At 43.4% G+C, this 16,223-nt stretch overlaps 1 protein-coding gene across 2 annotated transcripts; it reads left to right on the top strand.

The window, feature by feature from the left end:
• The first annotated feature begins 1,278 nt into the window (after positions 1-1,278).
• On the top strand, positions 1,279-15,917 carry LOC129851400 (PAK4-inhibitor INKA2-like). 2 transcript variants are annotated; one of them, XM_055917910.1, is made up of 2 exons: positions 1,279-1,762; positions 12,585-15,917. In XM_055917910.1, the coding sequence occupies exons 1-2, from the start codon at positions 1,727-1,729 to the stop codon at positions 13,677-13,679; spliced, it is 1,131 nt and encodes a 376-aa protein (XP_055773885.1). In that variant the 5' UTR covers positions 1,279-1,726; the 3' UTR covers positions 13,680-15,917. The 2 variants fall into 2 exon arrangements, with proteins under 2 accessions (XP_055773885.1, XP_055773886.1); XM_055917911.1 differs by lacking the exon at positions 1,279-1,762 and adding an exon at positions 11,109-11,386.
• Positions 15,918-16,223: the final 306 nt, after the last annotated feature.

The following is a 16,223-nucleotide window of genomic DNA, read 5'->3' as shown; positions in this document are numbered from 1 at the left end:
CACTGATGTTTTAGGAGACAGCGGGTTGAAGGCAGAAACCTCTCTCTCCCTAAAGTACCGTGATGTTTTAGGAGACAGCGGGTTGAAGGCAGAAACCTCTCTCTCCCTAAAGTACACTGATGTTTTAGGAGACAGCGGGTTGAAGGCAGAAACCTCTCTCTCCCTAAAGTACACTGATGTTTTAGGAGACAGCGGGTTGAAGGCAGAAACCTCTCTCTCCCTAAAGTACACTGATGTTTTAGGAGACAGCGGGTTGAAGGCAGAAACCTCTCTCTCCCTAAAGTACACTGATGTTTTAGGAGACAGCGGGTTGAAGGCAGAAACCACTCTTTCCCTAAAGTACACTGATGTTTCAGATAATTAATTCATACATCCTGCCCATTTCCTTGCTTTTGGAGTTGGAGTCGGAGCTACTTCCTTCTCTCACATCCACCTGGGAAAGCCCAGCGAGGCAGATACAAAAACCAAGATGATAATAGTATTTAGATGGAATCACGTCCTACAGCAGAAGCTCTGGAGCTCCCTCTCCCAGTTCCATTTCTGAATTCTGGTCCAAGTGTCTCTGTCTGCAATAAAAGAGGCATGTCACTTGTGCACGAGCGGAAGACTTATGAATGGAGTGTAGATCAGGTTCAACCCCTTCCTTCCGCCACGGTTAGTATTGTATCCGGGTCAGGGATCACACAACAAAGGACTGTCACTCAGGTGCTTCCTTGCTGTGAGGATGACAATGTTCTGCCCTCCTGAGATAACCTATGCACTGCTCCTATTAGCAGTCTGCTCCTCAACACTTCCTCTGAGTAAAACCTTTTTGCAGATGTTTATAGTCTATGTCAGGGATGGGCAACTTTGATGGGGGTGGCGGCCACAAAAAATGAGGGGCCGCAGTGTCTCATGGGTCTGCTTAGCCACATGTGGAACTGATCATGTGAATTATGCTTGTAGCACCAATGTCATGCATAACACAACTCACTTTCAACCAATTATCATCTGTGTGTCAAACACGGGGCCTTACATTCCATTTCAATTACATTTAAATCATTTCAAATGAACAGGTTGTCTTCACACCAGTGAAATTGCTACTGTAGTTCATTCAAATGTGTATTTTATCTAGTCTAAAACACTGTCAACATATAAACCTACTATATTTTTTCAACTAAATGTAGATTGATTGATTTCAATACCACAAGGACATAACGCATAACCTGAGCTCTATTGCAAATACTTGCCTTTTTAATTACGGCTCCAACAGCGTCAGCACTGTGCGATAGAAAAAATCCCAACCTCTTTTGATGATCAACCGAAGCGCTTCTCATGAATGAGAACAAATATAGGTTGCACACTGTAAGCAAGGCATGGGATGACACGTCAGAGATATCGACAGGCAGCTGTGCAAACCTAAACCATGCTTTGGATTTAACAATAATTTTTGGAGTAGGCTTAAATATACACAGAGTGACAGATTTTATAGTTCATGCCTGTGGAAGCCACATGACAAGACGCGCTCATTCCAGAACAAGATCAGCGTCTTTGCAGCGTTCCATCGTCAGGACGATAGTCGTCTCTTTATCAAAGTTATTTTTTTTTCTGTGCACAATTTAATGGCCTATACTACGTGAGTGGCATTTGTTAGAGACATGCTTGAAAGAACGAGCAAGTATTTTAATTTAAAAAGCTTACATCTTCAAAAATAGAACGACAGCTTCCCAAGTCAGAGCAAAAAAATATGGATACTTGCTTAAGACGTCTGAAGCAGGAGCTGGTATGTTGTCTTATTTGAGTTTTCTGCATGTTATATAGTATACACAACTTGTACGTTTTTTAGTTTTTTACTGTAAATACGGTTCTGATATACAATTTAAGTATATACATTCAGATTTTGCATTCAGATTTTTGCAAGTTAAAATGCAACTGGGTCACAAAAGAGTAAACAGCAGCTAAGATATACATTATAATATTTCGTTATTGTTATACAGCTAACCCACTAGGCACAGACATTTCAACGTTTCGTTTTTTTGGTTGAATTGTCAACTAACGTGAAATCAACAACAAATGTCACTATGTCATTGGATTTAGGTTAAAAGTTGTGTAAAAAAAATGACTGACGTTGATGACTTTTGCAAATCCAATCACTTTTCCACGTTAATTCAACGTCATCACATTTAATTATTTTGTTGAAATGACGTGGAAATAACGTTGTTTCAACCAGATTTTGCACGGTGGGGAGATTGCATAATAAGGCACGGTGCAATTGACTCCGTGTATAAATGATTTAGTCAAGCAAATCAAAAAGCTCAATGCGAACATCATATCATGTACTTTTTGCAGACCGTTGTGCATGCGTCTGGGCGCCATGAACGGGATGAAATGGTACAGTATAATGAATGGTCAAGCTTCCTGTTGTCTTTTCTTTTCATATTCAACTGCTGCTTCTTTTCATATTCTTATATTCATATTCCTAACCACTGAGGCATGTATAGGCTATACACTCTCTTCAAACTCTTTTTAAACTGTGAAGGATGTTCATTTAAACTTAACCCACATGGCCAGGATAAGGCATGCAAGGTCTGCAACATTACTCTTCTGTGTCTTCTGGGTTGTCTGCACTGAATTCGCTTGTGTTGCCCATGCCAATGTTGACACATGTCTGTCTGTGTCTGCCCATTCCTGGTTCCCCTGAACACCCATGGCACAGAGTTACGCTCTACCATTATGCCAGTGAAGGGAAAAAGCAAGGGTGTGTATAAGGGCAACAAAAGAGAGTGGAAGAGAATAGAATAAGGGCAGTAGATTAGCCTTATGATCCAAGTCTACAGTCATCTTATTGTACATGTGGATGTTATGTCTCATGTTATGGACTGTTTTATTATCTGGGGTCTCTGTAATGTCAAGAAAATGACCAACATCTGCAACAGACCTTGACTTGACTCTCTGATCCACCCGCCATAGCTGGTAGGTAGTGCAGCACTATGTGTGGGAAAGTGTGGTGTCAAGAGGTCAAGCTGAACAGTGGACTTTGAAAAGGGACAAGGATCTGCCACGCTGATCCTTAACACTGGGGCTCCTCAGGGGTGTGTACTTAGTCCCCTACTGTATTCCCTGTTCACCCATGACTGCGTGGCCAAACACGACTCCAACACCATCATTAAGTTTGCTAACGACACAACAGTGGTAGGCCTGATCAACGACGAGACAGCCTATAGGGAGGTCAGAGAACTGGCAGTGTGGTGCCAGGACAACAACCTCTCCCTCAATGTGAGCAAGACAAAGGAGCTGATCGTGGACTAAAGAAAAAGGCGGGCAGAACAGGCCCCCATTAACATCGACAGGGCTGTAGTGGAGTGGGTCGAGAGTTTCAAGTTCCTTGGTGTCACCAACGGTGTCCTTGGTGTCACATAACCAACGAACTATCATGGTCCTAACATACCAAGACAGTCGTGGAGAGTGCACGACAAAATCTTTTCCCCCTTAGGAGACTGAAAAGATTTAGCATGGGTCCCCAAATCCTCAAAAGGTTCTACAGCTGCACCATCGAGAACATCCTGACTGGTTGCATCACCGCCTGGTATGCCAACTGCTCTGCATCTGACCGTGAGGTGCTACAGAGGGTAGTGTGTGTGGCCCAGTACATCCCTGGGACCAAGCTTCCTGACATCCAAGACCTCTATAATAGGCGGTGTCAGAGGAAAGCCCATAAAATTTTCAGAGACTCCAGTCACCCAAGTTATAGACTTTTTTCTCTGCTACCGCACAGCAAGCGGTACCAGAGCACCAAGTCTAGGACCAAAAGGCTCCTCAACAGCTTCTACCCCTAAGCTATAAGACTGCTGAACAATTCATAAAAATCTCCACCGGACAATTTACATTGACCCTCCCCTCTCTTGTACACTGCTGCTACTCGCTGTTTGTTTGTTACTTATGCATAGTTACTTCGCCCCCACCTACATGTACAGAGTACCTCAACTAGCCTGTATCCCTGCACACTGACTCGGTACCGGTGCCCCTTGTATATAGCCTCGTTATTGTTATTCTTATTGTGTTACTTTTTATTATTACTTTTTATTTTAGTCTACTTGGTAAATATTTGATCTTCTTCTTGAGCTGCACTGTTGGTTAAGGGCTTGTAAGTAAGAATTTCACGGTAAAGTCTACACTTGTTGTATTCGGCGCATGTGACAAATAAAGTTTGATTTAATTTGATACCTAGTCAATTGCACAACTGAATGCCTTTAACCCAACCCCTCTGAATCAGAGAGGTGCAGGGGGATGCCTTCATCGACATCATTGGCGCAGTTGTTGAGAGGGTTAACTGCCTTGCTCAAGGGCAGAACAGCAGATTCTTCCAACCTGCCAGCTCAGGGTTGCTGTCCCAACGCTCTAACAGCCTAGCTTCCAGCCGCCCGTATATCTGGGACTATTTAAACCTGTGCTGACTACTGGAAACATACCAGAGGCCGATAGATATCCTAACCTTGACTCTTTACTTACATTTCCTTTCATATGGAAGTCCTGCATGGCAAAACAAATTCTTCAGTTCATAACAATACAATGTTGCTAAGTGACGATGATTCATCATGAGTCACACAAAGACTCAGTCCTTTTCCATGTTCCCCTGAGTATCTTCTAAATGGCAGTTGAACACTTGCATGGTGCTGTTATCGCTGAGACTAAAGGATATCAAAGCTTTTGATATCGATACTAACACACATTTTTTATTTCATGATTCTTCTATAGCTGTTATTCACTTCACAACATTTAAACTAACTGGCTGTCAATTTGGAATTCTATTCAAAGGAGGGTGTGAGTGAGCCGTAAAGGTCATGGAACTTCTGAGAGAAAAACTCTGCCAATGTGGTTATGTCCTGAGGTGGTTAGCCAAGCTACTGTGCTCACGGAGTTTGTTTATTCTTTGTTACCTCGAGGGCGTTGGGCTGGTAGTGGTATGGCTCTGAGTCGGAGTAGTGGTCTCTTGTTCGTTTGTTTGGAGCCTCTCCTGTGGTTCCATTCTCCAGCCAGCCCTTCCTTCCCCTCTGCTAAAATTGGCCGAGGTCACATTGGCAGCTGCATGATGTGATCATTGTGTTTCAGAGATCGCTGATAACCTCCCACAAGGACTAATGTATTTATGCCACTCCAATCTGCACAGAGATCTGATGAACGTGATTCACAGTGAAAGTAAATTCTTCAACAGAAAACATAAGCAATTTGCTCAAGACCTAATTAATTTCATGGTTATTAGGGCAGCAGGTAGCCTAGTGGTTAGAGCGTTGGGCCAGTACCCGAAAGGTTGCTAGATTGAATCCCCGAGCTGACAAGTTAAAAATCTGTCGTTCTGCCCCTGAATAAGGCAGTTAACCCACTGTTCCGGGTCGGCCGTCATTGTAAATAAAATAAAAATCTGTCGTTCTGCCCCTGAATAAGGCAGTTAACCCACTGTTCCGGGTCGGCCGTCATTGTAAATAAAATAAAAATCTGTCGTTCTGCCCCTGAATAAGGCAGTTAACCCACTGTTCCCGGTCGGCCGTCATTGTAAATAAAATAAAAATCTGTCGTTCTGCCCCTGAATAAGGCAGTTAACCCACTGTTCCCGGTCGGCCGTCATTGTAAATAAAATAACAATCTTAACTGACTTGCCTAGTTAAATAAAGGTTAAACAAAATAGATAAAGTAATTACAATTATCTCGAGCGTTTGCAGTACAATGATGCAGTAACATTTGATATTGTTATTGTTATGCATTTTGTTTGGATAGTAAACTAATGCTCACTTGAACAGCACACAGCATGTACAGACTTTCTGTTCTGCTGTTGGTCATTGTGAGCCAAGGCTCCAGATTGGATCACCAACCGTCTCCAAAACGGTTCTTCCAAAGAAGTAGTTTGGTAATCTCTGCAGCTTCACTCAGGCCAGGAAACTGCCCATTAGACCACCTCCCAGTGGTAGATGCCCCAGGAGGCCTGGTCTGGCTCACCCCACCTCTGGTCCCTGCTCTATGATCAGCGCAGTGCAGCGGCTCACCCCACAACAGGGCTCTGCTCTATAACACGGCTACAACAATCAAACTAGTAGTAGTAGTTTAAAGGGTAATTAAAAAAACTGTGATGCACGTTCATGTTATAAACTATTTATCGTTATTGCGTCAATTGTATTTTTGTCCATATTGACCATCTCTAGTACAGAGGCATGGCCTATATGCCCCCAACACAGATCCTATTACTGCTCCTGACCAACGCAGCCTACCATTCATACTCAATGAGAGGTGTGTGGGGGTTTTGGGGATGTTTGTGTGTGTGCATGTGCGTGTGTGCATGGGATAATGCCCTCTCAAATAGCCCAGGGTTTGATAAGCTGGCCTTGGCCTCCCATTTCCCCTGCCTCTGGTCTCTCTTTACGTTCATGACATTAAATAAGGGTGTTTAGTTGACTGTCCCTTATTACAATGAACTGCCACTTAAAGATGTGTTTTTGTGTGTGGGTTTGTTTCACTGAATCCAGTTTAACCGTGTCAATGAGGGTTCTGCGAACAACCACACATACAGGGAGACGGATTTAACCATTCCAAATGTGTCAGGTTTGCTCCCATTTATTTTCCCCTTAACTGAATGAGAAAACACATAAGAGCACAGACCCTAATCTCAACTGAGCGCAATATAGTGTTTGTTTATTTATGCTGGGTTGGATTTAATTCACATTCATGCATATTCAATGACTAGTGTGTCTTAACTGAACACTCCTTTCCTGCTTTTAGCGAACAGTTTATATGAATTTGAAGAAAGAAGCACTGACATCATCACCTTCTTAACTTTTAAAGGCCCAATGCAGCAGTTTTATATCAATATCATTTCTGGGTAACAATTAAGTACCTTACTGTAATCGATTTCCATTCAAATGGGCAAAATTGTCACACCCTAACCTTAGTTATCTATGTTTTCTTTATTATTTTGGTTAGGTCAGGGTGTGGCGAGGGTGGGTATGCTTGTGTTGTATTGTCTAAGGGGTTTTGTATGTCTAGGAGTTTTGGTAAGTCTAGGTATATGTATGTCTATGTTGGCCTGAATTGGTTCCCAATTTATCGTTGTCTCTGATTGGGGATCATATTTAGGTTGCCATTTTCCCTTTTGGTTTTGTGGGTTCTTGATCTATGTTTACTTGCCTGTCTGCACTAGCCATATTAGCTTCACGGTTCGTTTTGTTATTTTGTTCGTTTAGTTCAGTGTTCGTTTTTTAAATAAAGAAGAATGTACGCTTACGACGCTGCGCCTTGGTCCCCTCCTTACGACGGCCGTGACAAAAATAGGTTTTTGGGAAAAAAACTATTTCTCAAGCAAAAATTTAGTTCGGACTGTCTGGGAGTGGTCTGAGTGGGATGGGAAAACTGAAAACCAGCTATTATTGTCAGAGAGGTTTGGAACTCTCTTTGTTATTGGTCTATTAACCAATTTACCGAAACTCCCACACATGCAAACCTGCTGAGTAGAAGGTCCTGTGTAGATTGTATTTTCAACCAGCCAGGCTGGTCTCACTAGACGTAACATAGTAAACAAAAATCCAGGACACTTAAATAAATATGATATGTTACGTTTGGTTACATAAGACAGAAGGTTACTGAAGGCAAAAACGAAAGGAAAAAAAACAAACGTATAGCAATCCAAAGTTTGCGTGTTTGAATCTCATCACTGACAAATGTAGCTAATTAGCAACTTTGCAACTACTTACTGCTTTTTAGCCACTTTGCAACTACTTAGCATGTTAGCTAACACTAACCCTTAACCATTTAACCTAACTCCTAACCTTAACCCCTAGCTCACCTAGCTAACATTAGCCACAATTTTTTTTTTTTTTTTTTATTTTTTACCGTTATTTTACCAGGTAAGTTGACTGAGAACACATTCTCATTTGCAGCAACGACGTGGGGAATAGTTACAGGGGAGAGGAGGGGGATGAATGAGCCAATTGTAAACTGGGGATTATTAGGTGACCATGATGGTTTGAGGGCCAGATTGGGAATTTAGCCAGGACACCGGGGTTAACACCCCTACTCTTACGATAAGTGCCATGGGACCTTTAATGACCTCAGAGAGTCAGGACACCCGTTTAACGTCCCATCCGAAAGACGGCACCCTACACAGGGCAGTGTCCCCAATCACTGCCCTGGGGCATTGGGATATTTTTTAGACCAGAGGAAAGAGTGCCTCCTACTGGCCCTCCAACACCACTTCCAGCAGCATCTGGTCTCCCATCCAGGGACTGACCAGGACCAACCCTGCTTAGCTTCAGAAGCAAGCCAGCAGTGGTATGCAGGGTGGTATGCTGCTGACAATAAATTGGAATTTGTAACATATCATCCGTATTTCAAATTCTTAACATATTGTATTATACGATTTGTAATTTGTAAAATATAATACGAATTGTAATTCGTAACATATCATACGAAGTGGATGATGGACATCCACAAATTGATACATATCATAACAAACCTAACATATCATACCCATTTGAGTGTTCATTATGTGACGTCTACCCCTGAGTCCAGGTTGAACCAGCAACTATCAGCAAATAACAGTAATACATTTTTTTCACACATTTACAGTGTTAGTTTCATAAGCTGTTATATGATATAAAACACAGGAAAAACCTAAATTGTACTGCACTGGGCCTTTAATGGCTAATCATCCAACATTAATTCAAGACCGGCAGCGATTACTCCCAGAGTTTGAGAGCATTGAGTTCTTCATTGACAATTAGCTTTAATTTGTGTGTGAGGATGGCTGGATTGCCTTTAACCTGCACTCTTACTTCTCAATACATTCTCAGTCATTCCCCAAATCCTTACAGCTGACAGTTACAGGTAGACAGTAACATATCACACTGCTGAAGTAATGCTAACACACTAACGTTACTGAAAGCTGCTGACTTAGCTTCAGTATTTGAGACATTGCTTAAGTTAATGGTACCACACAGTGTTTCATGCCCAGAAGCTCCTGATTCACAGTTTTCCTGCCCATTTGCTGAGATTTAGACCTGGAGGATGTGGAGCAGCGCCTGTCTGTTCCAGTTATTATGAGAGGGAGGCGAATAGCAGCAGTATTCTATGAGCCACTGACTCAAGCCATCTCCGCAACACATTACAGTAAACATCTGGGGTGGTACAGTACACTGCCCTGGGGGGCAGGGGGGGGGATGAGCAGTCACTCAGTCAGTCTCATCCAGCAAAAATCTGATGCCAGCTATAGGATATGATTTGGGGTGGCAAGTAGCCTAGTGGTTAGAGTGTTGGACTAGTAACCGAAAGGTTGCAAGATCGAATCCCTGAGCTGACAAGGTAAAAATCTGTCATTCTGCCCCTGAACAAGGCAGTTAACCCACTGTTCCTAGACCGTCATTGTAATTAAGAATTTGTTCTTAACTGACTTGCCAAGTTAAAAATCTAGAAATGTTTGACATATTTGGGTTAAAAGTTTTGTGTTGGCAGAGCAAGTGCCTTAGATGGCACAGTGAGGCCAACAATAGGACTGCTACGCAGGGCACATTATGAATCATTTAACAGAGCCAGAGAGACAAGATGGAGTAAACCACGTGTGCTTTTTGAGAACTGGAGGGAATGCGTGTATTTGGGGACACGGAGAAGGGTTGCATGTGAGCAGCAAGCAAGGCATTAAAACATGGCATGCATGAACAAGTTAGCAGCTAGATTCCATGAGAACAGGATGAATAGTAGCATCTCCAAACAGGGGTTGTAGTGAAGCTGTAGAAGGCTAACTTCTATACCTTGTGACGTAGTCTTTTGAATCATTCTGGTGTAATGTTTTTGAAAAAGCCACGTTGTTTAATGGAGATGTCAGTAATTGGGAGAGTGTGCATCATGTGGTAATGCTGGTTGAACTTTGATGTGGTTTGAAGTAAACCGTAATTATATACAGTCTGTTCCCCAGCTTCTAAAGACTCCAGCTAATTATACCTAATGAAGTCAACCATAGGTGTTAGCGCCTAGAACCGCAGAGAACCGCAGGAGAACACAGAGATGACCTCATTGTGCCAATTACCTTCTCCTTCTATAATGGCTACTCAGGAACAAAGACTCCTTGGTCTCCAGCATATGCATAGATAGACATATTATATTACCTTTGCCAATGTTATACATACCCTAAGTTATTCCACTATCTATCCATATGCTTCAGAGTAGGCCTACTGATGTTACTTTTCATTTTCGGTGGAAATGTCAGCTGAGCTGCGTATGGATTAAAATGACATCTTCTATGAGACCTTTTCAAGTGCTTCGTCATGCGTAATGATTTTTGTTTGAATATGCGGGACTGAAAGGCTAATTTAGGGTTTGTCAGTGTAGTGGCTCTTGCCTCAGACAAATTACAAAATTCAACAGATTATTTTTCATGCAGATTATCTTGAGTTACTCTTTCAATATGAAAAAGTATTTTCAATATGATTCATGAGGGCTCTTTACATATGAAGCATTATAACATGTTATTAACATGTTGTTACATTTGACTCGCTGTTACATGTAACATGTGGTTACATAGTCGTTACATACAACAGTCATACACTCGGACAAACTTGCAGATTATTATATTGACCTCTCAATCACTGCTGGTGATACTCTCCTGTCTGTCATATGCTACTGTGTTAGTTACTGTAAAACAGGATCCAATGCTTTCCCACTAGGCACTAATGGTACCCAGATACAGTACCACTGACCTTGTGACTTATGACACCCACCCACGTCCCGTTCTTCAATCATTTAGACCGCTGCACCACGTCTAGATGGAATAAGGCACTGCATCTCAGTGCTAGAGGCATCAATACAGACCCTGGTTCGATCCCGGGCTAAATCACAACCGGCCGTGATCGGGAGTGCCATAGGGCGGCGCACAATTGGCCCAGTGTCGTCCGGGTTAGGGGAGGGTTTGGCCCAGCGTCGTCCGGGTTAGGGGAGGGTTTGGCCCAGCGTCGTCCGGGTTAGGGGAGGGTTTGGCCAAGGTAAATAAGAATTTGTTTTCAACTGACTTGCCTAGTTAAATAAAGGTAAAAAAAAAAAACATATGGCAAGGCCCCCATAACGACCCTCACACCCGAACTTACCCTGCTGTTACCCCAAAAACCACTTCCACTGCTGCTGACTCTCACCCGGTCTTTGTCAATCAATGTGTGCTTGAGTGAACCCACCCCCACAGTTAGGGATTAACGTCTAGACACACAGCTGATTGGCTACCAGGACAGGCACTGGCCCTGATTGGCAGGGGCTTCATATAGGGGCTGACAGGAAGGGCTGTTTAAAAGGTGAGAGAGAGGGGAGCAGAGACGGACTGACAGAGCAGCCAACAGAGAGGAGAAAAGAGAAAGGGAAAGACTTCTGGGAAAGTTATAACAAAGTAAGTTGATTTATTAGGATCTTAGACTCATGGATAGATTGATGATCTAGGACGTATGGAGGGAGATATGCTGGGCAATGTAAACATATGTTTTCCATGCCAGTAAAGCCCCTTAAATTGAAATATTTCATTGATATAAAGTTGAATGTTGATGTGTCTGCCCTGTAAAAGTTTCAAGAACATTGACAGACCAGAGGTTTTCTAAATGTCATTGTATTGAACAGCACTTTATCTAGCTTGTTGCGATGTTTGCATTCTAATGTGAGTTGGAGCAATCTCGTAAGTGCACACATATAATGTTACATTGTTGGTATGGTGGACAAATTGTATTACCCAAATGGAGGAGTTGTAGGGTGAAAGCTGTCTATATTCAGAGAGATCTGTGTTCAGTGAAAACCCATAGTTGATCAGACTACTGAAATGTTATCCATTATTTTATCCATTATACCAATGCGTTATTCAAATATTTGAATACAACATGGAATTCTCAAAAGGATATCCGCAAATCTTTTTCTATTTCTGTAAAGCTACATTTGACGTAAGATCGTACAGCTTTGCTTTTAATAGGTTGCATTCGTCTCTGTGTATTCTTAATTCCAAAGACATAACAGTCATATCAAAGTGAGTCAGGGTGCATGGCTTCATTTTTAACAAGTCAAGACATGAGGTCAGGTTGTTGCCTCAGGGATTAGTTGGTTGCAGGGGAAACAGTTACAACATGGTCACATGACGTAAGCTCAGTCCCACAGGATGCTGGCACAGAGATAGAGAGAGAGAGCTGCAGCCAGTGCTACTCCTCCCTACAGCTGCCGGGCGACAGGGTCCTCTCACATATTCAGGGCAGATGGGGGCCCTATCATTCAAAACGGGTCACGTGACTGAACAAACCATATGTGGCCTCAAAACACAAAAGGGCAACAGTGCAGAGAGCGATTAACTGTAGCAACACTAAAGGAAGAATTAATTCATATGTTAGTACCATGTGTACATTTTGGTTTGTCCTTCAGTGCATTTATTTGTCCTCCTAAGAGGTGCTGTGATCTAACATAAATTCAACCGTACAGGGGCAATGAAAACAATGGTCGATGTTTGACAGAGGGTTATGGGTCAAGTGCTTGAATGGATGAGTTTTGCGGGTCCTTTTGTGAAGCTAACTAGCCATTTCTCTGTTGTGCTTTCTCCCTCTCCCTCCCTACAGGTGTCTATGAAGGAGGCAGGAGATGGCCTCCATGCTCAGATGAACTCCATGATGGGGGCTCTTCAGGAACTCAAGCTTCTACAGGTGCAGACAGCGCTAGAGCAGCTAGACATCTCAGGGAGGTCTGTCCAAAGGGCGGCCCCACCACCAGCAGAGGACACATGCCCTGGCCCTATCCCCAGCCCCAATGCTACCATTGGCTTTGGCCACAATGAGACCCTGAGGCCCCCCCTGGTCAGGACATGCAGCCAGGAGCAGCAGCAGAGCCGGGGGGGGCACCAGAGCAGCCTGGGCACCTCGCCCTCTTCCTCCAGCCTGGAGCCAGTAGAGACTGAGAGCCAGCCTCTCCCTCTCCCCCGCAGAGTGTCTGGATACACCGCCCCACAGGGGGAGTACTGCGGCCCACGTCTTAGCCAAGTGTTTCCAGAGCATCATAAGCCGGCTCACCCAGGCCAGGTAGTGGATCTCCCCGGCATTCTCTACAGCCTGTCCAGGGAAGGCCCCTCGCTGGACAGCGACTACTCCCAGGACAGCATGGACGACTCCAGAGACTGGACCTCCTCGCTCATGAGCCACAGCCGCAACCGGCAGCCGCTGGTGCTGGGGGACAACGTTTTCGCCGACCTGGTGGGCAACTGGCTGGACCTGCCTGAGCTGGAGAAGGAGGAGATGATTGGCTGGACCGACAGGCCCGACTCCCCGGCCCACCCTCTCCGTCTCAGCCGCTCCCAGGAGATCTGCAGGAAGGTCTCTCTGACCACCAATATCTTCAAGAAGTTCCTGCGCAGTGTGAGGCCCGACAGGGACAAGCTACTTAAGGAGAGGCCAGGCTGGATGGTCCCTGAGAACCAGAAGGCCGAGCTCTTTAAGAGGCCCAAGAAAGTGTCTAAGCAGCAGACCAAGGGGAGCTTGTACCTCCCATTCTGGGCAGGTGTAGGGCAGCAGGGTAAGGGACGGCAATGTCCCCAACTGGCTGAGGAGAGACATCCCACGAGCCAGGGCCAGTTCTCTGGGCTTTACATAAACAGGAGACAGGAGGCCAGAATGGAGAAAATGCTGCCCTTGTTTGACTACAACACGGCTGTGTGGGTCTAATGCTGACGCTGCTCTAGGATGCTGCGGTGGTGGCAGGTGTTGGGGATTTGGCTGGGAGCTCTTGGGTGGAAACAAGGAGGTTTGTGTGTCTGTCTGTCTCCTTCTCCCAGAGAACAGGCAGACTATGAGGGATGAATATCCAGACTATTTCCCAATAGAGAGATTATCAGGGCAACTGTTTGTCTGACAATCCTAAGACCTTTTTGTCTGTGACTGTGAGAGCAAGCAGGACTTTCTCTCATAGATGGGTTCACCAAAGTAAATAAGATTCTAATGAGTGCATAAGTGCCCTGGACTATCCAATATACGGTACTTCAATATGGACATAATAATGCTCTGAATTTCTCTCCTTGTTACAGCGTCATCATGGTTTCAAACCTCAACCCTGTTTCATATGTTTGAATTTGACTGTCTACTCAAGTGTATCCCCACCCTCATCTCGTACTTCTATCAGTTGTGACACATATTGCATGGGCACTACTAAATGTTTCATCTATGACATTGTGAAACAGTCACTGAGCTGCCACTAAACACAACCACAGGTGCTTCTCTGCCTCGCTGCCCAGAGTCAGACGTCTGGATGAATACACACAGAGTGTAATATTGTTCCATTAGCCTCACTCAGGGATCGGGATGTGGACTGTGTGACCGACTGGGTTCAAACCTGGATCTCCTGTACACCACAAGACTGTTAGCCCGCTTAGGTAAAGCCTAGGTATTAGCTTGGGGAGCTAACACAGGTCTTCAGGTCTCAGGCAAGGTTACTCATCACATGGTTCCTCGGTTCCGAACCACCTCTGTTACATCTTCACCATCCACCTACACACACAGGATAGGGTTTAAGGCCCAGTGCAGTCAAAAACTAGATTTACCTGTGTTTTATATATATATCCACATTATGAGGTTGTGAAAATGCTTATAATGCCCTTTTAGTGTAAGAGCTGTTTAAAAAGACATGCAGACATGATGGCACATCGTGCCTCTTCAGCCCATCCTCCTGGATAGTGTATTATACATAGCAGAGAGAGAGAGAGAGAGCTGTGTACCATCTGGTTGCCTACAGTTACATAAGGACAAGCTAGCAGCACAGACAAGAGGTGCTGTCGTTCAGCGTAGGCTGTCGAGTGTTTTGAAACGAACCCTAAGCTGTGATGCTGAAGTTACATGTATATGTCCTATGTACGTCATGCCAGACACGGCCTGGAGAGTTCATGTAGAAATCAGAGGACTGAGGAGGAGGAGAATGTTTACAGTGAATCATTCCATATGTACATGCAGTACTAAATGTCATGATGTCAACAAAGTCGATTAGCCGTTGTGTTCAGTTATTTTAAAAAGGGACTTAAAAAGATGGAGGTTGAACCCGGTAGATATGTGGTTAGACCAAGCACTCTTTATGAAACTGTATGAAGGAGGTGTTGTGAAGAGATTTGAGAGAGCAGCGTGAACATTAGAATGCATTAGCAACATTTGCCATAATTTCCCAGAGCTGAGCTCCACATATAATTTCCTCAGGGAAATCATTGTAATTATGAAAACTATTTATCTTCTTTAGAAAACACACGGTATGCAAGTACAGTAATAAGAGTGGCCTGAGAAGTGAAACATCACCCCATCCATTAATTCAACAGACATGATTATGAATGTTCCAATGCAGCCATTTTTGTCTCAATATCAAATAATTTCTGGGAAATAATTAAGTAACTTACTGTAATTGTTTTCAAATAAAATTGTCAAAAAGAAACAAAAATACCTTCTTAGCATGAGCAATTTCTCAAGCAAAAAGGTTGCTAGGACTGAGTGTGTCCCACCAAAACAGGCTGACATCTCAGGGTTCTATTCAAACAACTCTTACACTAAAAGGGCTTTATCATCATTTTCACAATTTCACAGCATTATTCCAACCTCATAGTGTGGAAATATATATAAAACACAGGCAAATCATGTTTTTGACTGTACTGGGCCTTTAAATATCTCTTCATATACTGAAAACACATGTTTTTTTTCAATATTCAGGTCTGATTATATTCAGTAAATCACACAGGTCTACATAAACTGTTATGCCATAAGAGCCTCTCTCTGCCTGTCGTCTTATTCATATTTACAGCCAGAATTGTCATTTTAGCACTGTTGTTAAAACTGCGGTTCTGCGAACCTCAAAGTGTTACTGAGTGTAAATTTGCACTGTAAAACTTCCACTGGCTCTTTGTAAATTAAACTTTTTTCTGAAGAGACTGGTTTCTTGACTGGAAATTGAATTTGTATATTCTGAACATAAATGTACTCTTTGACTGGTGACCAATTTTTATTGGGTGATTCTAATGTTGACCCAACATACTTCTAAACAATTAGTCTGTCTTGCTACGTTTAGATTTGAATTAGTTACTGTTTTTTGTGGGGATATGTTTTATATATCAACGATAATCAAGTTTTCTCTTTACTGAAAAATTCTGAGTAGGATTTGACTCTGCCCTGCTCGACTCTACTCTAATTTGACCTGCTCTACTCTGCTCTGCTCTGCTCTACTCTGCCCTGCTCTGCTCT

The sequence above is a fragment of the Salvelinus fontinalis genome, chromosome 3 (genome assembly GCF_029448725.1).
Source record: "Salvelinus fontinalis isolate EN_2023a chromosome 3, ASM2944872v1, whole genome shotgun sequence".
NCBI lineage: Eukaryota > Metazoa > Chordata > Actinopteri > Salmoniformes > Salmonidae > Salvelinus > Salvelinus fontinalis.
Note: the sequence above shows the minus strand (reverse complement) of the source record. Positions and strands in the feature narration are given on the sequence as shown.